At 35.8% G+C, this 26510-nt stretch overlaps 1 protein-coding gene across 4 annotated transcripts in view; it reads right to left on the bottom strand.

The window, feature by feature from the left end:
- The window catches only part of GK (glycerol kinase), a 35122-nt gene that overhangs the window by 2676 nt on the left and 5936 nt on the right, over positions 1–26510 (bottom strand). Inside the window, exons 2-20 of one of the 4 annotated variants that reach the window (XM_066314007.1) lie at positions 24606–24679; positions 24082–24188; positions 23461–23538; positions 22400–22479; positions 21253–21390; positions 20717–20826; positions 19950–20016; positions 19324–19341; positions 17039–17074; positions 16368–16435; positions 14953–14995; positions 14206–14286; positions 12250–12328; positions 10351–10447; positions 8751–8835; positions 5396–5516; positions 5060–5203; positions 4395–4475; positions 2863–2949 (exon numbers count right to left, since the gene is read on the bottom strand). In XM_066314007.1, coding sequence (XP_066170104.1) covers positions 2863–2949; positions 4395–4475; positions 5060–5203; positions 5396–5516; positions 8751–8835; positions 10351–10447; positions 12250–12328; positions 14206–14286; positions 14953–14995; positions 16368–16435; positions 17039–17074; positions 19324–19341; positions 19950–20016; positions 20717–20826; positions 21253–21390; positions 22400–22479; positions 23461–23538; positions 24082–24188; positions 24606–24679 — 1594 coding nt within the window. Of the gene's footprint in view, positions 1–2475; positions 2950–4394; positions 4476–5059; positions 5204–5395; positions 5517–8750; positions 8836–10350; positions 10448–12249; positions 12329–14205; positions 14287–14952; positions 14996–16367; positions 16436–17038; positions 17075–19323; positions 19342–19949; positions 20017–20716; positions 20827–21252; positions 21391–22399; positions 22480–23460; positions 23539–24081; positions 24189–24605; positions 24680–26510 lie in introns of those variants that run through there. The other 3 variants (XM_066314008.1, XM_066314010.1, XM_066314009.1) reach the window with 3 other exon arrangements.

The raw sequence follows: 26510 nt of genomic DNA, 5'->3' as shown, positions 1-26510 counted from the left end.
GAACTCAACTTTCAGAAATTTGGAAAATGTTATTGCAACTATCTTGCAGAACTGCAGTGATTCCTATATATAAATTAGTAAGCAATCTGGCAGTAACAGTCACAACACAGGAAACTAAAAAGGAAAAACAGAATCTTAAAAAAAAACCCTCACAGTATATTTAGAGCAGGGAGACTACAGTTTTGCTACCAGCACTGTCTCAGTCTGTGAGAATAAAGTCAAAGAACTTTGTGGGAATACAGCTTTATACCACATGCCACATAAGACCCCACTAAGCCTCACCTGAGAGATGCCAATTTAAGCCCACTAAGGCATTTATTTAAATTTGACTCTAATAAAATACAGAATCGTTTTCAGTTAACTCCTACCCATACCATGTCAAAAAAAAAAAAAAAAAAAAAAAAAAAAAAAAAAAAAAGGTATTGCTATGGAATATACTGAAATCTCTCTGATGTCCACTTCCAAAACGAATGTGAAAAACTTTAAAAAATCTTAGCTTAAGGACTCCAGTTATTATACACAGCTTGCTTCAAAAGTGAAATAATACCATCCATTTCTCTCTAGGAGAGAAGAATGAAGATCATAAAATAAAATACAAGTAATTGGCCTGATTTTGATGAAATTATGAAATGATATATAAATAGAGTATTGTTCAGTCATCAGGTGCCACATGAAAAAGGCAGCTTAGCAGTTCTGTAGATGGGGTTTTGCTATGCTAGTGTTCTCTATTCTGGCACAGCAGATTTTCCCTTCACATTTCAGTAGCTGTAAAGTCATGGCCCTGCCCTAGAGAGCCGTGTTCAACATCAGCACTGTTGCTATGTGGGACTTACTGCTGTTTCAGCACATGAAGGATGAATTCAATCCTCCCTAAATTCAATCCTCAAACCTACTACCCCTGCTGACTGCACTGGAGCTACAGTGTTTCACTAAAAGATAAAATGTAACAAATTACTTAAATGGAGTTTCTGCACTGAATTAGACAGAAAGCCTGGTCAGCAAGTTTTATCTTTTAAAAACAAAAGGATATTTGCCAGAGCAAGTGTCTAAGGGGGAAGCAGCCGTGCTCCATTGACAGTGCAAATTCTGAATCTCATGTTCTACACTAACGTGCAGCTGGGCAAAACTACAACCTGCATGGAACATCACTGTCGCCGTTCCTTTTGGGACCATTTGATAATTTTTAAAACAAAGAACAGGAAATTTCTCACAACTTCTCTTCTTCCCAAGCTTACCATGTAAATAGCAATGCAATATATTCATATAGAAAGTAATTATACCAGGATGTATAACCACTATATACACATAGTAACAATAACCATATCGATAGCTACTTTTATCTGAAAACAAGGACAAAAATGAGTACCTAAGGCCATGGTGAGTTGAGATCAATATGTTTCCCAATAGTGGGTCAGAAAGTCACTGACAAGTTAAAGAAGGGAGAAAAAGCAATCTTTTCTTATGAGTTCCAGCAGTGCAAGTTTAATATGCAGATTACTGATTAGTTGTTTTTAAAAAGCAATCCCAGAATTTAAGTTGCTTATTTGCTCATTTATCATTGATTTTCCATATTATTTTAGGTACCCTTCATGTGGTGAAGCACCTGACCTAAAATTTATATTTGTGTTACTTTGTTCAGCTTGTTAAAATTTTACCCACTTATTCACAGCTGTTTTTTCTTTATTCTTCATAATATAGATCTTTCTCACTCACAGATACATTCCAGAGTTAGTAAATCAGTCAATCCATTTGTTCATTTTGATTTTTCCTAGCACTTGTTCAGTTGGATTTTAGTTCTCCTACAAGCTGCAACCATCTCTTTCATGCAAGGAAAATTACAACTGAATAGTTAATTCAGGCTGAATGAGTAGAAAAAAACTACAAACACATCACCACAGAAGCAAGCTAGATTGTCTCAATTGTCTGTTGAATTTGGACCCCCTGCCTATCCCTTCAAAACCAAAACAAAAAAAGAAACTAAAAACCCCCAAACAGCTTACTAAGCAGCAACAATGCCTATACTGTAAAATGCTTTTCTCTGGAATGAAATTCTGTGACAAGGGATAAATGATATTATCAAATAAACTTCCTTTTCTTACCGTAAGAATATCTTAATGAAATGTCTTACTTCTGGCATAAGTAACTAACACTGTCATCTATATGAAGAGTTTTCTTTTAAAATAAATTGTATAATAACAGGTTGAGGATGCATCTTCATTGCATATGCACACAGTCCTTCTCAGTTTTGTAGCTAAGCCTTTTAAGGCCTCATCTTTTTAGACTAAATTAATTCACTTATCCATCAACAGCAAAGTACAAGAAGAATGTTTTATCGATTTAGTAGATGAAGATTTCTAACAATACAGTAGTTTCAAGAGGTCCAGAAAAATCAAATGGGTGCATGAAGCCTTTCAGAAACAGAAGAACATGTTTTCACTTAATTTAAACAAATAATTAAAACAGTGCAAGAAGAAATACAGGATAAAGGATGGAACCTTATTCTATCTGCCATGCACACTGTAAAGCAGGCAATGCATAACTCTGCTAGGCTGCTCCAACCTGTATCCCTTTTATAAACTGTGTGCAATCTGCACAGACAGACAAAGGGAGGGGAGAGTCCAAGGGTTCATGTGCATCCAACAACTACAAATTAAATGGCACATGAGGATGGATTTGAGACGGCATTCCCTTGGTTCCCTTAGGTACATTATGCCTGATTCACACCCTTGAATGTTTGTGTGCATGAACAACAAAAAGCATCAGCCGCTTTTGCTAGAAACAAACAGATGGAATACAAAAACCCCCAAAACTTAAACTAGTGCAGATAGTTTTTAAAGGGATCTAGTTCAAATAATAACTAACCTGAGAGGTACTTTGCTCCGATTAAGATTACCATGCTACTCATAATAAAAATACTCAAAGGCAGATTACAGAAGATACTATTGTCACCTGATGGCATCCAGGGGGATGGTGTTTCCAGTCAAGCAAATCAAAAGAGAAATATATATATATATAAATTGCAATATATGTGTCAAATATATATGAAAAGTTACAAATGTAAAAAAAGTAACAAATGTAAAAAGTAACAAATGTAGTAACATTTGCAGAAGAAATAAAAAAATACTATGCATAAGCACCATAATAATTCAAAACAGGTTCTTTCTGTAAGAGTTCAAGTCCAAATTCCACTGTCAGCACTATCTAGCTTGAGCCCATTTCTAGTATTCTCCAATCCTAACCGAGCCCTAAAGTTTCAAAGAACTAAGGAAAATAACATTTTCTCCCCAGGTGTTAGATCAGAAAATCATTAAAGTTTTGATAAACATATCTCTTCACATAAACTGAAGAAAAAAAAATCTAGATTTGTTTACTGCAAGGCAGAAATTTTTATCCTAGTAAGACAAGCATCAGGTTAGATGTAAGGGTACTAAATCACACAGGTCAATACTGAAGGGAATCGTATTGCTCATGTTAAATTACCTGCTGCCCTTCCCAACAGCCTTGGCAGAACTGTTTGTAAACCACAGTGTTAAATAAAATATTTAAACCAATCAAGGATGGCAAAAGAAAAAATTTTGCTTTCAAGAAGGAAGTGGCCACATGCAGCTTGAGGGCTCCAACTGTGGATTTTGGGTTATGAGGGGAGAGTTTAAATATCGAGGATTCTTTACTTAATACATTTCATTTTAACAGTTTTTCAAAAAAAAGGGAAACTAAATTAAGATAAAGCCCATAAATGATGTTTTATATTATTACTCAGGACTAAAAACTTACATCAAATAGTATTAAAATAAAAATTCCAATTATAGATCAAAGAAGACTGCAGGTTTAATTTAATTCAAATGTGACAGATGAGAAAGGCCTCTACTTCAGAAGAAAGATCTTGTTCAGTCCCTCAAAAGTGTTTTCATATTTTCTGTACATGAACAATAAGTCTGTGTAATTCTTTACATTATGATAACTCCTTGCTCTTACCCCCTATGGGTCAAATAGGTTTTAATGTGGATATCAATCCCTCCTTCCTACAAAGCATAAATGAAGGCAAGATACAGCAAGCAAAACCAGAGGATGGAACTCTTCTCCTTTGCAGCATGAGGTTACGGGGTAAGAAAGTTTACAAAGTCCCTGTGCTCTAAGCATTGTGCTGTATCTAGTCTTGCAGGTGAGACTTTTTGTTTTGCAAACCAGTGCCATTCTGCAAAACTTGCAGCTATTCAGGAGGAAGGCTCAGCTATCTGTTTTCCTGTTTGTTTCCACAGGATTTCAGTAATGACCTTTAATTCACTATAATTGTCCAGAGATGGTATGAACAGAAAAGGCTAACAAAAGCAAGATGAGCTACCTAGGTTAACTGGCTAATAATGATACTTGACCTGCATCAATTTCTGGTTTACCATTTGAAGGACCTTCAGATGACTCCCATCCCATAGATTTCATCACAGCTTTCTTCCATCTGGCATAGCGATATTCACTTTCTGGAATTAGAAAATCAGAAAACAGAAAAGCCTCTCAGTGCATAGAAATACAACCACAAGTATTTTAAGAATCACATGTAGCAATATGAGTTTTTCACTCTTTTGCACAGTATCATTTGTTTGCACAGAGAAAGTAATATAAAATCCTTCGCTGAATACAAAAAAACTCTACCCCAAACCCCATAGTTATGCACAGTAAGAAGAAATAGAAGAAATTTTTTTCATGTTCACCTGTAAGATTTACAAGCAGGACAAAATTAAGCAATTGATGTTTATGGAGAAACCCTTCAAATGCTGTCTTGAAGGGATTTTAGAAGTAATTATAATCAAAATGGTAAGACAAAATTATGTACCAAAAATTAAGAAATAATTGAAAAGACAAAAAGCATTTATCTTGATTAATTATGTCAAGTACATACTTTCCATCTCTACAAGCACTTAAGAGCTGATGAGAAAGATAGCTAGCTAAAAAGCAATAATTAATGTAAGCTTTTTAAAGCCAAAAGAAGAGTACCCCAAACCAGTCATGTCAACATCTGTGAAAAAAATAAGTTTGCAATTCAGATAACATGAAAAAGCTGTACCCTCTGGGTTTATCTGTGGTTCAAATCGTTCACATGTCACTGCAGTCAAATCTCCAGGATTCAGACTCCAAACTTCAACACCTTCTGCAGCTCCTGCTGCCATGGCAGCTCCTAAAGCTGTTGTTTCAGGCATTGATGGCTTTACTGAAGCAAAACACAGAGAAGACCATAATAATTTTTAATGGAAGTTACCTTGATGACATCAGAACTAAAGATTTACATATCTGTCAAGATACAACAACAAAGCAAGCTACCCAATTTGCTCTCAACAGCCATTACAAACTAATGTTGTTTTCAGCATTAAAAAAAACACCAGGAACTGTACATTTATCTTACCTACTGGAATACAGAGAATGTCTGATTGAAGTTGCATGAGGATTTTGTTATTGGTCATTCCTCCATCTACTTGTAACTGATTTAGTGGAATCCCACAGTCCTTGTTCATGGCATCTAGAATCTTAAATAAGAGTAATATATGTTACAATTCAATTGCACAGAAATGCTCTGATACTCTTTGAGTGTAAACCACTGATACTACAGCATTTGCTGAAGAGGGTTAAGTAGCTCATTCCTCTCTCCTAAAAATTAACAGGTAAAACAGATGTAGAGACAACACAGTTTTGTTTAATATACAGCATGTGTATTCTCTTCATTACAGAAACCCTAGTGTAGGGCATCTTTCTCCTTAGGTACTCCGGATGTAGCCTGTGTGCTGCTATTGTAGCCTGAGAGGAATTTTAAGAAAAGCTAATGAGAACGTTTATGAAAGCTAACAAAGGAAGCAGCAATAATAAATGGAGTCCTTCAGTTGATCCTCCTTTGTCTATATACTTTCTCTAATTTGATGGACTAAAGAATTAAAGAATTAAAACATTTGGCAATCTGGAAGACTCTTCAGTAAGAATCGAGGAATGTTGAAATGTTTTGAAAGAGCAACCACTTCAAATATTTTCAATTAGTTATTGAAAACTGAGAATTTTATATCAAACATGACAGACAGCAAGAATAAACTGTTAGTGTAATTTTTTTGTAAAATTATGTTTCCTTCTTTTGGGCATAGTCTGTAGCTGAAAAATGTTGAAGTGTTTGCAAAGGGATAATTAACTGAGATAGAGTATTTGATTCACTGATACCTCTCAATATGCTTTTTAGAGCATAAGACTTGCCTCAAACCTTAGTTACTGGTAACACCATGGCATTACTCCACAAGTACCATTAAATACAGAATAGTGTTTTTTGTAGGGTTTTGTAAAAGCAGTTTGTAAATGTCTCATTTACATTTTATAAGGCTAGTGCATAATTTTTGTTCACAAGTTAGACATTAACAAGTACAGATTTTCTCTCTGAATTTTTCAGTGTATTTAAATAAAGAAAAGAGGTGTGTTTTCTCAGCTTTAAATGACAAAGCAACACAGACCACAAAAAAGACCAAAACTACAATGCATTCTGCCCTGTTCTACAGCTCACAAACTACCCAGTAATACAATATTTACCAGGAAAAGTCAACACGCTATTTAAAAAAAGAACAAAAAAATTGTAGGCTTGCAAGACAGTGAAAACTACATGGAGATGAACTATCCAGGAGATTCTCCCAGCTTCCAGAAAGTCAGCAATGTCCCTTACCAGAAAAATCTTTAAAGGAACTAAAGGAACTGCCCAGGATAAACAAAGATTAAAAGTTACAAGGTAAGAAGAGTAAGGCCAGTTTTCAAGGTAGCAGCATCTGCCTATGTTCAGTGCAGTAGAAACAAATTGGAAACCAGGATTCTTGCATTAAGTTTGCTGGCAGTACTATACTAGTACTTATTTCCTTCACATACATCATTTTACATTTGTCTAAGGTGATAATATCTGCCTTTTTTACCATTCAGAACTTCAGCACTATTGGAGGCTCTGGGTTTGTTTCCCACTGTGTAAGAGCATGGTGGATCAGCATGCACTCAGCAGACATTAAAATAATCAAAAGAATGCTAGAAACCAGGAAGGGATGAAGGAACAAAACAAATCATGGTCTTGCTGCTGCTATCTCTATTGTACAGAGGTTGGTTGAAGAGCAAGGATCCAAGTGTGCAGATTTTGCCTAATGACAGCATTGTACAGCTCTTAACAGCTGAAAAATTGCTTATTTTTCCAAAATGTCTCCTGGAAGATAAAAACATAACAAGTACCATCTGTCTTTTTGGATAACAAGGTACTCAGGAGTTGCTGTCACAAACAGGCAAGAACTCCAATGCAGGTGACCTCCAATGAAGAGTTTTCCTGAAGACTTCTGTTTTTACTGGAATTGAAAGAAGTTTGTTTTTGACAAGGCAGAACTAATGATGTATCTTTAGAAAACATACATATATTTTACCTGTGTAAATAATCTAGCACTTAATCTGTTCATTTAAGAGTGTCCAGTGCCTGATCAGGTACTCCTGTCATTGTGATAAAATCAGAGTGACTGAAGTATGGGGAAGTGTTAGATCTGTTCAAATAGTGAACTTCACCCTCACTCAGTCCAACAGTTTTATTCCCCCCTCTCCTATTCCCAGCCACAAGCCCTGCCTTGCATTCTGACATTTGCTGAATGCCTCTGTGAGGCAGCTGAGGTCATTAATCCAACAGAAAAATAGCCCAGCAAAAAAAAGGGATAATTTTCTGCTGGAAAGTTCACTGAGCTGTCACATGAGAGGGAATGGATGGGAGGATGGACAAGGAAAGAGGAGCAGACAAAAAATCAGTTCAGTTGCCTGTAACTTTACCCTGACTTCAAGTACAAGAATTAGAAAATTAGAATGCTACTTCCAATTTCCTTCACAGCCTTCTGAGCACTCAGAGGCTGTCAGCACAGCTTCAAAAGCAGAACCCTGGGTGAAATTTCTGTCAGTCTTTTTCAATGAGTACTTTAATCTGTGTCACTACAGAAACAGCACACTGCTTCCCTCATCTTACATGGTATGAGCAGGATGCTATTTTAAAAATCAGTATGCTTAAATAACAGCAGTTTAATTAATGTAATCAAATTAAGGCTTGACTGTTATCCTGCAAAGTCTAGGGATTTCATTTCCTCCCATATTTACACAGAACCCAGGGACTGCAAACACAGGGAGGAGTAGATGGTGATATAAAGATTCAATGCTCATACTGATATCAACCCCTTTGATTTGGCTGGGGGATTCATTTCCTCTGTGAGAATTTTGGCTATTACCGAATGCCAGCTGAGGCACTGAAGGATGAAGCAGGCAGGAGGTGAAGCCAGACTTCCCTTGGTATGTCTGCTGCTGTCTTGCTTTAACTCCTTTTTGTTCTTGTTTATCAAAAGTGACATAGCCATCTCTGTCACATCAGACCATAAAGTGCAGGTTCCTACACTAATGAGACTTTGTAGTTATGTCACTGGCCCTGCCATTTTAAACATTCTATGTTCTGTCTCTCAAAATATTCACAAAACGTGTTCATCTTATCTTGCACGCTGATAAAAGCAGCATGACCATTCCAAAAAATGTACCACTCAATTTTAGCTAAGTCCACAGGAGCAATTTTACAACATTAGCAACAAGTACAGACAAGAATAGCATCCAAGTACAATATAAAGCATATGACTAATCTTCATTAAATCTTTTAATGAAAATCTCCTCTTTTCCTGAAGAGCTACAGTTCCTGTTATCACACTAATTTACAATGAATTTAGGACCCAATTTGCCTTTACCTCTCGTGTTTGGAAGCAGACTGCTTCTAGTGCAGCAAAGGCGATGTGGTTTTTATTTGTAAACTGAGTAAGGCCACAGATGATACTGTTGAAAAGAGAAAAAATCCAATTAGGACACTCTTCTTTATCAGACATAAACCTATACTTCACATCTAGGTTTTCAAATCTCATTCAGTTCCATTGTATAAAGACTACTTTTTAATATTAAAAAGCTTGTTTTTGTTTAATCTAAACTCTCTCATTTCCTGACAAGGTACTTTCAGGGTCCAATCAATACAGTTGACATAAATCATCCGTGAACACACACAAACATCCTCACAAATTCTAGTCTGTCTTTAAGAAAAAAAAAAAAGAAGTATGATTGAAGTTGATTTATCTTTAAAAAAGAATATAAATTATCCCTAAAATCTTAATAAATTCTCTAATGCTTTCAGTTCTTAAGGAAAAAAGCCCATATGGGTCAGTGCTGTTCTCTAAATGTTTGAATTGTTTGCAGATCTAGTCGGATCATTAGTTGCTTCAGAACTTTCAAAGAGACTTTTGAGTATGGGAATTATGCTACATCGAACCATGAGTGAGTTGAATTCTGCCAATGTACTCTTGAAGGGCAGAGCAAATAACCATCTTTTATACTATATCAACAGCTGAGGAACACCATGATACTACACAGAAATGCTGCTGGATACATGCAAGCTCAAAGATATTAAAGGACATTTTTCATTCTTACCATTGCAAAGATCTGTTTTTAACCATTAAAAAGTTAAGCACTATGATATGAAAACTGTAAAAACATCTAACTCAGTGATTTTTCTTTTTCCTTAGAGAAAAAATACATGCAAGAAGCATCTAAATTCTAAAGATGCAACTTCTTGAAACCTTGGGAACAAGTTAGCCTTTAAGACATCTTTTCCCACTCTAGGAAAGTTATTTTATAATTAAATTTGTTATGCTTCCATGACTGCCATGGCATGTTGTGATTCCAGCAACAGCAGGCAAGCTCACAACAGCAGAAAAGGCAAATGAAAACCTTTTGTTTGAACTATTACGAGGTGGTTGAGTCTGAACTACCAGGAAAGGGATTGGAAAAAAGGAGTAGAAAAGGATTTTCAATCAACTGGAAAGAAAGCTGTATGCAAGGGGTAGGAGGCAAAGTGGGAAGGAATTATATTGCCTGAAACTGAACTCAAAAAAGTTAATCAGTACAAAATTCATCCTTTACTACTTTTGTTGCCTGACAGTTCACAAGGAGGCAGGCCTCTTCTTTTACATACATAAGATAAAAATCCTTTCCAAACCAGAAATTGTTTTCCCTGCCCTGGTGTCCCACACTTTTTTTTTTTTTTTTTTTTTTTTTTTTTGAGGAGTGGGTTGAGGAGAGGAGGATGAATAACTTCCAGTAGCAGTTGCTGTTTTGAACAGGTTAGAGTATAAAACAGAAACACAGTAGCTCATAAAATACCAGAGAATGATGCATCTGATGCATCTGGACACATCAAGGCAAAAAAAGGGAAAATTTCACATACCTGGAAGGAATGGTATTTAATTAAATGGTAAAATTATTAAATCCCCCTGCAAATGCAGCATCCAGTCAGATCCTTACCCCCTTGCACTGGGTTCCCAGTATGGTGCATACAGTCCTGAAAATGCTGGCACAAAGTAGCAGCCATAAGAAGTTCCCACTTCTGCAGCCAGTTTTTCTGATGCACAAAGAAAACACTTACTCAGCTTTCCACAACTGTACCAACACTTAAACACAGCACTTTAAAGTGTTATTATTTAAGAACAATATTCAGGATATCTTAGGTAGCTACAAACATAATCCAGCCATGTATAGAACTAGAAAACACAACTAATGCTGGCACTCTGCTCCTTATTAAACAGTTTTCCTTTTGCAACAACATGAACAGAAGATGGAACATAGGGAGTTCTGGGAAATGTAAAATGCAAAATGAAAAATGAAAAATCAAAAGTGAAACCTAAAACTGTGTACTCAATATTCTGACCTAGATTTATGAGGTTTTCAAATGTTATCTATCATGTGGGTAAACAGTCCAACCCTCAAAGCAGTTCAAAAGGTCACACTTTACTTGCATTTAAATCAAGGCAAGCAAGTGAAACTGGATCAAGACCAAAGGGAGTTAAGAACTAAATTCCCATTAATTTCAAATGGATTTAGAGCTCCAAATTGTCAGCTTATGTATTTAATCACAAGGCTAGCTAGAAGGAAATCTGAAGTTTCTAAATATGACAGTAATAATTGTGGATATATGAACTCCTCAATACCAAAATATTTGTAATTTTAAAAATTATATTAAGACATGTAGTATGACAAAAGAGATAATGCTAATGAATAGCTCTTTTCTATAACAAGAAAGGAGCATTTTCTTTCTGCTTTTGCAAATTTCTTCTGTATGCATTGATCAGAGAAACACAGCAGTGTAGGAAAGAATTAGTAAAACATCTTCAAAAAGTCTTTTAAAAATGATTCTTTCATACAGACTCCGCTTAAAAAAAATGAGCGGAGGCAGAAGTTCAGTGAAACGGGAAGAGATGATGAATTTCCATGTGACTTTAACAACACTGACAAGGGTAAAGGTCCTGAAACCCAACCCTTCCAAAGAGGTTAAACTTGTCCAACTTGTGAAGAGGTACTGCAGTCTTAACAAATGGCTGATTTCTGTGACAGCAGTTTATATTTTTCTGTATGATCTTCAAAGCTTTCTTTCAGAAGAATAGATTGATGCTCTAAGTTTGTGGTAAACCTTTGAAGTTTTACATAAATTTTAATTCTAAATTTTAGAACTTGAATAAGATATCAATTTATTAAAAATATATAATGAATGTGTTTTTCAATCCTAAATCTCAGTCACTTTCAAATTTTTGTCCTTGCATGCTTCTGACATTTTTTATCTTTCAAATTTTGATATGTCTGTAGTTTTTATGTCACAAACCAGCTTGTTTAAGTTCATCTGAATCAGAAAACATCAGCTACATAAATGCTAAAGGATTACTGCAAAGGCAACTTTGCAAACTGAGATCCTTAACTCAATGGATATGAAGCCTTCTGCATAAATATTTGCACTTGCAGGGCCTCAGGTTCTCATATTTATGACAAGAATATGTAGGTGGTTTAGGATCAAATATATACTGGTTTCTGTAATACAGACTTAAAAACTCTTGGCTCTGGAAACTTCAATACGAGATACTCTGTAAGTATTGTATATCTGCTTACCAGGGAAACTCCCAAAAAGTACAGATTGTAACAGAGCAAAGCTGACAAAGCCTTTCCAAGACTGTGTTGATTGGCTCTGTGAAATACATGTACCAAACTCAATGAGACAGTGAGCTCATGGATGCAAAGTAAATTTTTGTTGTGTTTAAATACAGCAAAATATATGCACCTTCCAGCTTTTCTTTACTTCAATATTTTGAGCTTTCACTCACCAGTAGAGACATTGTGACATGGGAAAACTTAAAAAACTGAAAACTCTTTACTCACCAACTTCTGCTGAAGTCTTAGCAATACCCAGATTGTCCCTCAGCCAACGAACAACAGCCCCAGCTATTGCAACAGATCCCTGAAGGAAACAAAGTCACTCCATTAGGAGACAACAACTGGTAGCTTTGTGCTGCTTTTAAAAAGTCTGGGGAGGAGAGGTCACGGTGGCCTCCACCTGCAGGCTCACAGTCACAGCTTGAAGCACTCCCAAGTATGCTCACAACAAAACCACAAAGTTTCTTGGCATCTGGAGACTGCCATGTAAAAAGGGCAGCCTGTTACACAGACTCCAGGTAGAAAAGGTGCATATTATATGCTTTTTTCCATGAGGAGAAGTTACAATGAGATTTCATAAGCAGTCTTGTCCTTCTAACCTTGTCTTCTGAATATACAGTTATGAGGTTCAGTAGCCTCAGACTTCTTTTCCTGACACACTAATATTTTTATGCTTTGATTAAAAAAAAAAAAACAAACCAAGACTAATTATTTCTAGTCTAAATACAAACATCCAGAAAGACAGAAAATTTAGGCACTTCTGCATCTGCCAGCAAAATTGCTCTGTTGCCCCAGCAAATGGCCCTGAATGGCATCACCACATCATAGATGGATGGTATGGCTCCCATCTAAACCCTAAAGCCAAGTCCAGTAAGCTTCAAGTAAAACAATTTTCATTCACAGCCACTGCTAAAGGGGCAGGGGTGTTTTCTAAGCAGCTGGCTATTACAGTTACAAGATACCAGTTTGATTAAATGAAAATGCTGAATCCACATTTTCTGCCTCTCTGCAGTGCCTCAGTCAGGAGATTGTAGATAATTCTAGAATGGATACAGGACAAAGCACACTTAACAGTTTCTGTTGAAGCCATGTTTTCAGACAATATCATTAAAGACTTTAAGACAAAGTGCAGGTGTTTCAGCATGCAGGAATTCAAATCACTCTCAAGACAGTTTCAGTTCTTGCTTTAAGAACATGGGTTAAAAATAAAACAAACCTCTCACACACCCACACAAAATAAAAAATCCCTGAGTTCACCATGGTCATGGCAAATATAAGATTCACTTTTCTCAGGGAAGGAAAAGGAAATAAATGCAGCCTCCACACATCCTAATAAAGTACCATAAGCCACAAACTATTCTCGCAGTGAAGAAAATCCTGTGCTGTCTGTTTCACATGGAAAACAGTCTGTCTACAAAAGCTCAGTATCAGCATTCAGTGTATGTGTTTTAAAAGTAATTATTATATTACAGTACTTAGCACATTAAGCAGCACAGATGGAAGAATAATAATTTTGTTGTTCTAAACAAAGCTTTGGTGCCAAATAGGTGCTCAGTTGATCTCTGCATCAGAAGCAGAGCTTTAGAACAATGAACCCCAAAGTTTAAGCATAAATACAATTTTCTATAGAATTTGGATGCCCTCAGACTTGTTTGGAGAACTGAGAAACTAAATTGTCTAAGTAGACACCTGAATCAAAGAAGTAAAAAACCTAAATTGTAAGAGGATTTTTTCCCCAGAAATTTGATTCACATTTTTAAAAGTTAGAAGTAAAATCCATTAGAACAAAATAAAAACATTTAGCTATGACTTTTATTATGAGGTAATAACTGAAACATTAGTACTTCCTCCCCCTTTTCTTAAATCCAATTTAGTATTTTAAATTTGATGGGGTTTATTTATAGTATTTATTAAAAATTTGAGAGACTGAGTAACAGAAAAAATGCTTTAGCCATCTAGCTCTGAAAGTATAAGTAATGCAAAGAAGAAATAGTTTTTATTAGATTACATGATATAGATCAGAGATGGGGATAACCAAAACCACACAGAAGCCTTCAGGGACACAAGCAGAACACAGAGCTGTTTTCATTTCCTCACAGCTGATGCTACCATAAAAATACCATATAACAGAAGTAAACAAGAAAATGCATCATTACGAAAAGGAAGAAATACTGAACTTACCTCTAGTGCATAAAAAGCAGGTTTGTCTTTGCCCATTTTGTAAGCTATTGTGGTTATAAGACCATGCTCAGAAAACACAGACTAAATGGGGAAAGGGAAAAGAAAAAGCAAAGCATGAACAGAGGCAGAAAATGCTTAAATAAAAACATTCAAATTATAATAAACAAGAGACCATACCTTCAAATGAAATATGCAACATTTAAACAAAGTAAATTATCAGTCACTCTAAATAAACACCTATGATAGAACACTCAGCTTGTTTCCACAAGCTGCTGCAGATCTTTTAATCTACCTTATAGAAAAGAATTGGGGGTCTTTAAGGGGAGATATAAATGAGATGAAAACCAGAGTTTTGTACTATTTATTCAATTCCAACTATAAAGAAATAATGAAAGGAAATGAAGGGAAGAAATTAAACAGCCAAGACAAGGAAAAAAGCATGTGGTTAAATAACATAACACTTAATCCTCTCTGTGTGACAACAAGAAACATATACAAGGGAAGAGCAAGAAATTTTTAAAGAAAAGTTCTGTTTGGAAACTTAAGGTGGCAGGAAACGGAGTCTTACAGAAACACTTTGAAAAAATTATAACTTTAACCCTTTCAGATTTCAGTATGTGTTTTTTCTTTTGTCTGGCAATATAACTGTTGTTAATGAGTCCAAGAATGGCTAACATACAGTTGAGCTTCAGAACTTTAATAGATTGTGAAAAACAAAACAGCAAACAACTCAAAAATGCAACTGACCTTCTGACCTGTGTTGCACAGCAAGAAACAACCTGTTCCATACCTAGCAAGAAAGCAAAGCAAAGTTAAAACCAGAATGTTTAAAGAATAACCTGTTACTGCAATCCATGGGACCCCTGCGAAGAATCAAGACACCACTTTTTGACCCTTGAAGATTTTGCTATCATTAACTGATGATAAAACTATTCTCAAAAAGTTGATTTTTAATGCAGCCTGAAGCTAAAAATTTAGACACATGTCTCTCTCTCTCTTTCTCTCACACTATTTTTTGTCTATCACTTGATCAAGGAGAGATATGGCTGAAAACTAAGTGTAAATTCCTCCTTGGTGGCAGTGTTTACCTACTTCAATTTAAGCTGACTATGAGAGCCACTTTATTAAACAAATATTTCACAATATTAAAGAGGAAATTTTAAAACTTTGTTCCTGTCACAAAGAGGGTTTTCTTTAGACATATCCCATTCAAAAATTTCTAAAAATGGCATGTTTCCCTTTTGCAAACCAAGTCATATACGTGTGTGCCTACACACTCATACAAGAACATAGTTTAATATAAGGAATACAAAACACTACAAATCACTCCAACTTACTCTAAGAGGTTATCCTTGAGAAAAATATTCCTTACCTTTTTTAAATCTTCAAAATTAATAGCTTAAACTAGTACTGAGATAGCCTCCAGTTATATTTGGAAAAAGAAATAGTAAAGCAATAACAGAAAGGAATTAAAACAGTATAGACTAATATGTAATTACATTTGTGAAACTCCCATACTGTGTATGTCCTTACATGCTTAGTTAAACATCTGGTTGTAAATGGAACGGTAAGTCATTTCAGCAGACAGCAGACAGTTATTTTAGCTTTTCCTCCAATGACTGTTTGATTATACCAGTTGCCTGATTTAACTGAGCAGCTCTTTTAAAGAAAGGACACCAAGAAGCTGAGAAACAGGAAAAAGCAAACATAAAATTCTCCACTCTAAGCTGGACATAGAAGCAAAACTAAGCACTGCAATTGAAAGGGACCTTTCCTATCTAGCAAAGCTGTGTCATTCAAGTCTATGCAATCTAATTCACCGTCCTGGATTTGCTTCACCTTAGTCACCATTTAAATGACACTGCAACTGTTTTAATCTGTGTTTTGAAGAATGATAAAATGAAATCCCTGCTGTCACATAGAGATTTTCCTCACTATGACTGTGTTCCAAAAATATCCCTCACAAGCCATGTAACTTCAATATCTTCATTATTTATATAAGAGTCAAGACATGGTTTACTTTGTGGGTCAACACACTCTAAAGGTAGATCTGTAATTACACGTTAACTACAAAAGAATTTGGCAGTTACTTGAAAGAGAATGTGATACTAAATTCAAAACAGAGCAGTGTGTTTATCTTATTTACTTTCCTAATAACTTACGTGTTTTTTGCTTGTCCATCTTGAAAACACATTTGCCCAACAAGAGCAGCATGCTGGTCACCCAGGCACTGAAAATGAGAGATTTTTTTTCCTTTAACAAATGTCCTCACACGAATTACATATTTGACAATAACTCTAATCTATTAGTAGCACATGGGTAACTGAAAGCCAGGAAAAACCTACAGAAAAAAGCTATGCTTTTTATTACTCTTTCCTCTGTAAGAACTGCAAATGAAATGTGTTGTGCTACTTATGGTGGGCAATTTAAAGAAATGAAAATTTATTATCTTTACAAATTATTGGAAAAAGTTGAGAATTTGCCCAGAATTTATGGATTATGCATATACTTCTCTTATATATATATATATGTGAAGCAGAGCTTGCTTCCATTTTGTAATGTTACTCATTTACTTAGAGATATCAATTTTCCAACAGCACTACTCATATACAAGAAAGCTCTTATTTGTATTTCCACAGCCAGACTTTAATAATAATGGATCAAGCGAAATAGTGATTAATCTTCAAAAGTTTACTTCCTGTTTAATCTGAAGTAAAAACCCAAAAACTTAAATCATAGCAGGATTCACTCATCTTTAAAGCTTTTTCCTGTGAAACTATGTTCATGCAGTTTCAGGTTGTCATGCCAGAGTCTACGTTGAAGTAGGACTTACCCCAGAAATTGGTACACCTGTCAAAGCTCCAGATTCCTGTTTTGCAAAAAGAGAAAGAATGACTCTGAGTTAGCTTTCCATGACTAGAATTGAAGGCAATGAAAAATAAGCTAAACTTCTAATGCTCAAAGGAAGACCAAGAAGGGTCATGTAAGCAACATGGTTCAGTTCAGGCATACGCTTTGGTTCAGCTTAATGCAGCTCATGTCTAAACCACTAAAAAATGGAGAGCAGGAAGTTTTACAAATATACTTTATGTGACCTCAGAAGTTCCTAGCATAAATTTTCTTGAAATACTACTATACAGAAAATTCAGTTCAATGTAAGCTGTGAAGTAAATGCCAAGTGTAAAATGCAAAAGTGCAAAATAGTAAAATGGTTAGGAAAAAAACATGGCTGTGGTGACGTCCTAAGCAAAGGTAGATGCCTGATTTTAAGCATTTTAAGTCTTGGCTTTCTTCCAAACACTACCAGAGTTTTTCAGTTACATTCCTGTTACAGAATCATAAAATCATTTAAATTGGAAAAGACTTCTTAGATTATCATGTCCAACCATTAATCCAGCTGTGGTGCTGGGTTTTGTTAAGCTGTTTTGGAATTGTTTATGCCAAAGGTTCATCCCTGCTTTCCCCCTTGCCCCTGATAACTGAGGTACCTTCCAAAGATATCTCCTCCCTTGTCCCTCTATGACCTCACCCTGTGTTAACCTGGGGCCAATCACCTATCTGCCCCCCTGGTTTAAATGTTAGCGTGGGACCCTGCCTTTGCTCTTTCCTGTACCACCTTGAAGAATAAAGACCTCTGTAAGAAAAAAGCCTTCTCTGACTCTTGAACCTAGATATCGAGGATATGCAGGACCAAGAGAGCAGAAAACAGCTCTGTTCTCTACCATTATTTGGACTGCTTGCAGCCTAAGGACGGCCACTCCTGATCAGCAAGGCTGGGGTGAGAGCTAGCTGGAACCCCCGGGCCTCTGATGTCACCCAGCACTGCCAAGTCCACCACTAACCCACATCCCTAAGTGCCACATCTATACATCTTTTAAGTACCTCGATGGATGGTGACTTCTCTGGGCAGCCTGTTCCAATATTTGAGAAACTGTGAAAGCTCTTGTTTTATCACTTGTTACCTGGGAGAAGATCCCAATTCCCACCTGGCTACAACCTCCTTTCAGGCAGTTACAGAGAATGGTAACCCTTCTGGTTTCTCCAGAAACACTCTCAGCTCCCTCAGCTGCTCCTCATCAGACCTGTGCTCCAGACCCTTCCCCAGCTCTGTTCCCTTCTCTGGACTCCCTCCAGCCCCTCAATGCCTTTCTTGGAGTGAGAGCCCAAAACTGGACACAGGATTTGAGTGTGGCCTCACCAATGCCCAGCACAGGGGGACAATCCCTGCCCAGGTTCTGCTGCCACACCATTGCTGATCCAGGCCAGGTGCCATTGGCCTTCCTGGCCCCTGGGCACACCTGGCTCATGTTCAGCTGCTGCTGACCAGCACCTCCAGCTCCTTTTCCTCTGGGCACCTTTCCAGCCATTCTTCCCCCAGTCTGCAGCTCAGCCTGGGGTTTTTCTGACACAAGGGCAGGACCTGGCACTTGGCCTTGTTTAACCTCACACAGTTGGTCTCAGCCCATCACTCCAGCCTGTCCAGACCCCTCTGCAAACCCTTCCTGCCCTCCAGCAGATCAACATTTCTGCCCAGCTCAGTGTCATGTGCAAACTTAGTGAGGGTATCCTGAAAACTTTATTTAATAATTTAACTATTTCCTGACAATTTCTACCTGTTTCTTTAATTTTTTTTTGTGCAATTGTGAAAATGCATTTTCAGTGAAGCCATGCAAGTGTATTTCCAATCTGAATATCTTTTTCTTTAATTTTCATTTTAATTAACTGGGTTTAAGATAACTGGTTATAAATGCACTAAAAAGCTATACATGAATCTGATGTTTAGCTGCCATAGAATTAATATTTTTAGATAGAATCGACAGTTTTTCTCATTTATAAAATACTATAGCTAACATTTATTAGCCAGTAGCTGTATTTTTTGGCTCACTATAAAAAGAAATATTCAACAGCATAGAAATTAAGACAAACACATACACTGAGATCACATTTTAGAAATAATTTTGGGATGAACTCTAATTCTATTATCTCAGATTTGGAAACACACAGCAAATTTGACCTAGAAAGTGCACTTTTCTTAATCCTTAAACCAATGAAAATGCACAGCATCTGAGCAGAATGGGTAAGATATAGGTGGTCAGCCTAATGGAAGCCTCTACTCACCCGGCTAGGACAGATTTTCTACAGCCAGCAAAAGGAAGAAAAAGAAAAAAAATGGAAAGAAAGGGGAAGAGAAACAGAAGTTCACATTTAAAGTGATGAGCAATTCTGTTCAGGTGGTCAGGCAGTACCTTTTTCCATTTACCTTGCTCATTCAGCTTAATACAACTCACTCTTACCCTACCTTCACACAAATAAATGTCAGCAATGACTTCTAGTGGCAATTCCATTAGCACATTAGCAAAAATATTTACATTTCAGGGAAGTTAGAGTTCTATTTAAAAAAATCCATCTTGCAACTTGTGTTCACTACAGAATACACGTGTTTTTATTTAACAATAACTCAAATTACCAGGAAAAAGAATATAAAATTGCAACATCCAGTTTATCCAATCTTGAAGTTCATTAATTAGATACCACTGTGTCAGAAGAATTAGTGATGCATTGAAGTAATCAAATACTCAACTTCCTATAATATTATGTAACAGTAGATAACGTCATACTAATCATAAACCAAACAACACTGGTCTAGAAAAAGCCAATAGTCCTAATCTATGAAATCTGTCAAATCCAAATGGATACGGTTATATTTTTATAAGATAAATTTCACACAAATACTGAAAACATACCATCACGCCATAAATCTCAGAGGAGCTTCGTACGCTTGGAAGTATTTCCATAGGAATATCAAAGAACCTGAACACAACAAAAAATAATGTATATTATATAGTCAGTGCTAAATCAGAAAGCACTTTGCATTTATTTTCTTAAATAAATTTAAGGTATAAAGAAAAAAAACTATAAAAGGAACTTTTGCTTCTAGGTTTTAATGTACAGCTATGTGTTCTTCCACTTGTTCCAGTGGACACTGAATTTTGGAGTAAAACAGTATGTATTTCAATCTTTGAGGACATATCCAACTCTTTTACATAGAAATCCACCTACGTTGCCTCTTCTCACTATATCATAATAATACACTTGTTAGTTAATTCAAATTTCAAATAGAGACACTATCATTCCAGCTGCTGTACAAATTTAATTAAGTAATAAAGAAACTATTAAAACACAATGTTCTAAGCTGGAAGGGACCCACAAGGATCTTAAATGAATGGCCCATATAGGTACTGAACCCACAACCTGGGCATTATTAGCATCATGCTCTCATCAACTGAGCTAAATTGTTTCCATGAGCCAGGCCTCCACCTACAGAAAGATTCTGCTGCTTTTAGTTAATCCAGACCATTGTAAATTGGATGCCTGGAGAACAATGAATCTCAGTTACTAATGTCAAGAGTAAATAGAACAGTACCTGCTGATCCTAGTTTAGATATGAGATTCTTATCTTTAAACGAGTTAGAAACTCTAAATAACAGTATTAACAAAAAACTGAGCTTACTTGCAGAGTTCAGGATCCCACTCCAAGGAATGAATGTTGAACAACATTGTTCTACTGGCATTGGTGACATCTGTACAGTGAACGCCTCCATTTGTTCCACCTGTCAAACTCTGAGCAAAATAAAACCACAGCATTCCTCAAGGAGAGATACAGGCTTACTTCAACAAATTACAAAAAAAAAAAAATAAAATTCAAAATCACAAAGTGTTCACCTTGGGATTAGGAACTCTGGTATTTCTGCAACAACTAAAGAGGCAGACCTAATACACCTTTCTAAAGTTCAAGATTTCTCTGAAAGTGTGAACAAAGTTTTACAGCAAACTATGATGGTAAACTACACATAAGCATCTAGAAAAAACTATAGTGGTATAGGGACAGTAAAAGTTCACCTTGCAAGGAACTTTACTGGAATGTCTTTAGTAGCTTTTATTTACATCATTGTGTCATCAGTGGGCATTGTGTAGCACATGCATGGAGATTTACATGATATAGCAGTTCATTGTAAGAAGAGAGCTAATAAACTCACAAATACATACCCATATAAGCCATGAATCAATAGTCCCAAACATAGCTCTTCCATCCTCAACTGCTTTCCTAATCTCTTCCACGTTATCCAAAAGCCACCGAAGTTTCACTGCACTAAAATAAGTACTAAGTGGAAGACCGGTCTTAAACTGTGAAATTAAAAAAATTAATTTAAAACACCATGCAAGTCGTTTTTTTTTTTCCCCATAAATATTGTATTGTATGTAAAAATGGTGACAGTAAGGGTAAAAAAAGATACAAAACTCAGAGAAATTACACAAACTTGTGTAATTATTTAAATAAGTACTAAGTATATAACACAGAGGTATGAAAACATCAAAATCAAATGAACAGAGCGATATTGGACAAAGATCAAAGCTGATCAAATGCAGTTCAAAGATCATGTACGTGGAAAAAGTTGTTTGCAGAAGGCCTGTCTTATCTAGGATATCTCCATACGACTAGACAATAAGTAACAACAACAAAAACAAGCAGGGCAACACAGGAAAGATGAAATTTGCATTCTACTAGAACTTGAAAATCAAGTAAGTTTATACAGTTTTTGACATCCATTACCTGCCTATAGGAAAACATATATTATAAAATATACATAATATTTATTCAATCAGTAGAGGACAACATTAATCAAACAATTGTGACACCTTTATGCAAGCATTTAGTTTCCAAATTATTATACATGTGCTCACAAAAAAAGAATGAATTTGCTCTTTACGAATGATCTTTCTTGTTCTCAGATTGGATGTGATTAATTTCAGTATTAAGGCATGAGAATGGATACTACATTTCATATCATATTATTTCATAATAGTAAATTATTTCCTAGATTTTTATCTACTAAATATTAATTTTTGTGTGTAATGTTTATTTTATATCGCCTAGATAGCACAGGATTAAGTCTCACGATTACTCATTTAACCTCTGTAGTGAAAAATTAAATGAGTGTTAAACATTTATTTTAAAGAAATGAAGAATTTTCTAGTCTCACATTGGTGTCTTATGCTCATTTTTTATAATTTGACAAGCTAAGAAGGGACCAGAAACTACATCTGACTTTGTTTTGGGGAATTTTAAACACATATATACAAAACATTATATATTGCAGCAGATATCATTTAAATGTTCTGGAATAGCTCCTACCTTAGAAAATGTTTTGTTTTTTCCTGGAATCCTTTTAAGAAGACGTTCAACTGTTGACTGGGTTCTCAGGTCAAGCCACACTAATAACATGAATAAAATTAATTGATCATGTGATTTAATACACAAAAAGTGACATGTTCTGCCTGCTTCTATGAAACCACAGCTCTTGCTGGTGAATTCCTGTCTATTTTTATCTTCTCATGCAGCTGAAAGAATATTGTATTGCCATTGTATTTCAAAGGCACTGTTGTAAAAATTAAAGTTACTAGAAAAATTCACTTGATTTAGAATAACAAATGATTTGAGAAAGAAGCAGGATTTTCCATAAATAGGACATTTACTTTATCAGAATATAAGCAAGTGACTAATGCTACTTTGCAGTAGATGACTACAACTAAACTAGATAGGAGATTGATTATTTACTATTTCTGTGTAAACTTTCAACTAAAAGACTATGTTGGAGTTATCAACATATAGCTGGGTTAAAGATAAAGCTGTTAACTACATATATTTGACTATAGAAAAGTCCTGGTTTTACAGTCATACTATGTCAAACTTTATCTGTCACTTGACATGACCTAAAAAAACCCCTATAGACAATTACCATTTTTCAGCTGACAATATCTAAAAACCTAAGGCCAGTTAAAAATAAAACCCTGAGTATTAATAAGTATTCATTAAGTCATCAATAAGTATTCATTAAACCTACCAAACATGATTTTCCTTTAAAGTTAAAATCAACAGCATCCTGAAAATTTTTAAGGAAGTGATTGGGTGCAAGTTAGATCATTTAGTGTCAGGAACTCCTCAGGAACACTGGGGGCTTTTTTGAAAACCAATAAAGTGATTTATTAAGCATTATTTTTTATGGAATAGGCTTTTTCAAACTGCACTGGTGTGTATACAAACACACATCTTACAATACAGGTATCAAAAAACCCAAAAAATCACTAGGCTGGGCCTAGTAAAAACAACCAGATCTGCACAGGAAACTACAAAAGCATTTTTTCCACAACATGTTCATATTACGATATTACATATTCAGAAAGTATAATAGTTACCAATAGCATTATAAAGAGGTTCTCCAGTTGTCTTGTCCCAAACCACAGTTGTTTCTCTCTGATTGGTGACTCCAATGGCTTCAGGACAAAACAGAAAGTATCCTTTTCAGAAGGTTTGTTTTCCCCTTTTGAGGGGGTGAGAGAGGGAACGGAGAGGTGGAGAGGAGGGAGGAACAGGTAAGGAGAAGAGGAAAGTAAATGGGAAATAAAAAGCTTCCAAGTTTTTCAAGGTATAATCAAGAAATATTACTTTTAAGAACTCATTTTTGCTGATTAACCTATATGCTCCAAACCTCTCTTTTTCAACCACAAACTGTGACAGCAATAACAGTGACAGGGAAAACAGCTTTCCTGAATTAAAGTCCTTAACTAAATTTCAGAATTTCTTCATCACTTGTCTCTGTGATTTTACAAGCTTAGGTTAAGTCTACTTTGTAGATTCTGCATTGTTAATAAACAAAAGGGACTTATTTTTTCATTATTCCTCCCCCAAAAAACTGCTTTCAAATACATTTTGTTTGAGGCTGGCACATGCTGCCACGTTTCTATTTATGAACTTACAAACTATGGTATCTGAATTGCCCAACCATGAGCATGTTAAAGCCCTCCACCCAGAAGTACCTCTTATGTTTGCGATGTCTATGTTCAGTTCGTTCATTTTCTCACAGGTCCTTTCCACACATTCATAGACAGAGTTCAATATTTCCTTTGGATCTTGCTCCACCCATCTTTAACAAACAGTAAACATCAGTTAATAAAAAATTACTAGGATCAAACAAACCAACAAAACCTCAGAGAACAAAGATCTTTCTATGGACCGAGCTGAAGACTGTGATTCAAATGTAAAAATTACCAGTTTTATCACCTTCAATGAGATGTTAAGTCTCATTTAAACTTGAAACTGCAACGTTTAGACATTCAATATGTAAATGAGCGATCAGAGCCAAACACCAAGAACTTTTAGTTTCTCTAACTCAGGCACATTCCGGACACCCACTGTTTGATGCCATTTTTTCTGCCCAGTCTTTTACAGCAGTTACTGTGCTACTAAGAATTATTAATCAGCTTCAGTTTTGATGACTCATAGATAAAAAATCATAAGCTCTACCAAGCTGTACACAAATGGAAAAAAAAAAAAATCATACCCTTCTCTAGGGAATTCTTGCTTTATTTCCACTTGATGGTGACTCAAAAGCTCTGCTGTTTCTGCATTAAAAACCTGCAAATAAATTACATAATTGAATTTTCTATGAACACACAAGTCCAAACAACAATAATTAACATTTATTCTTTTGAACAAATGCAGTGCTGTGACAACAGATAGTAATTTTCTATCATCAACCCCAATATCTATATAACAAGGATCCAGATATATGCACTTTTAAAATTAAGGTAGGCAAAGATTATTTTGGCAAACTTTGCTGTCACTCTGTCAATTTTAACTGCTTTTTCTTTCCTTGATGGGCTGGAAAAGAACCAGATTTTTTCTCGCGGTGGTTATAAAAGTTAAACTCCTGATGCATTTTAGAATCTCTCTCAGTAAAATACCCACTGTTTTTGATAATAACATTTCTTCAGCTTTTGCTGGGCCACCCTATTGCTGGAGTTATCTGTGTGTTTTCTTGCATTAGCTCACTTTTAGGAAGAGTGAAAATCTGTGACAACACATACAAGGGACCAAACTGAAGAACAAGAAAGCACCTATGCAAAACCCATTTTGTTTCAAAACAAACTACAAGTACAGAGCTCACAATCTGACAAGAAAAGAATCCCACGGCAGCAACACAACACATCAAAAAAGAGAAGAACATGCACAAAAGTAACTTAAATTTGGATACACTACATTAAAAACCAGCAGAGTAAAGAATCACGAGGACTCTATCAATGAGTGTTCTTAAGGAACCACAAGTTGGAGTGAAGAAGCTCATCAAGAATGCACAATAAGCCTCATTAACCAGCAGTGGCCTGTTCGGCCTGTTCCCAAAAGGAATCTCTGCCGAGGCCAAGCTGAGGGACACCCAGTGAAACATTCAATGGAAGTGACCAGCGGGTGGCCAGAGTGCCTGGCTGGGCAGTGGGGACACTCCTGTGGGAACGCCTCTTGCTCCCCAGCACCACACAGAATCCTTGTGTGAAGAACGTTCTGGGCCCTAGAAAGTAAAGTCTGGGCAGCAGGTTCAGGTGAACTGCAGAACATGTCAGTAGGACACCATCCTACCTTTTAATGGCAAGCAGAGCTGAACCACATTTAGAAACCACTCACATGCCTAAGAAACAAAATTCAGTTATATCCATCCACCCTCTAGGATACAACTGAATCTTTTCTATACTTGTTAATGCTCTCTTCTCATTTGACAAATTTTAGGAATTTCTTTTAAAGCTTTTAATCCATAAACTCTTGGTATCATCTACACAGTACACTTTACTCTGAAACTATTAGAACAACTCTTCAAAAAGATGAAGTTCTGATTCTCCAATTTCTTCCGAACCTTAAGGAGTATATTTAGAGTGAAACTTTCAAGTTTAGAAACATTCTACTTATAAAGCAGAATTGCAGAATAGTTCAGGCTGAAAGGGACTTTGAGCAATCCCTAGTACATCTCTAGCGACCTCCTGGTCAAAGCAGGATCAACAATGGGATTAGATTAGGTTGCTCAAGAACTTTTCTAAGCAAGTCTTGAAAACCTCCACGGATGAAAACAGCACAAACTCTGGAAAACACTGAAAGCTCCAGTACCCAGAAAAGAAGTCATAAAAAGGTACATGATCATTCTTTTCTGCTATCAGCTGGAAAGATTACATAGAAAGAGCATCATTAAATTATTTTTACTTTATTTACTTATCTATGTTTCATCTACCAGCTCAAGCTTCAGATGAATCTATCCTAATACAAGAGAAAGCTCTGCCAGTACTACACATTTGGAAGCAACTTTTAGATTGATTCCATTTTAGATGGAATTAAGTCTTATTAAGTATTAATATCCTATTAAGTAAGTTGTGTAGCATTTTTAGATGAATCTCAAAATGCTACACAACATACTTAATAGGAC

The sequence above is a fragment of the Sylvia atricapilla genome, chromosome 2, assembly GCF_009819655.1.
Source record: "Sylvia atricapilla isolate bSylAtr1 chromosome 2, bSylAtr1.pri, whole genome shotgun sequence".
Classification (NCBI taxonomy): Eukaryota; Metazoa; Chordata; class Aves; order Passeriformes; family Sylviidae; genus Sylvia; species Sylvia atricapilla.
The sequence above is the reverse complement of the archived record's forward strand: the minus strand, read 5'-3'. Positions and strand labels throughout refer to the sequence as shown.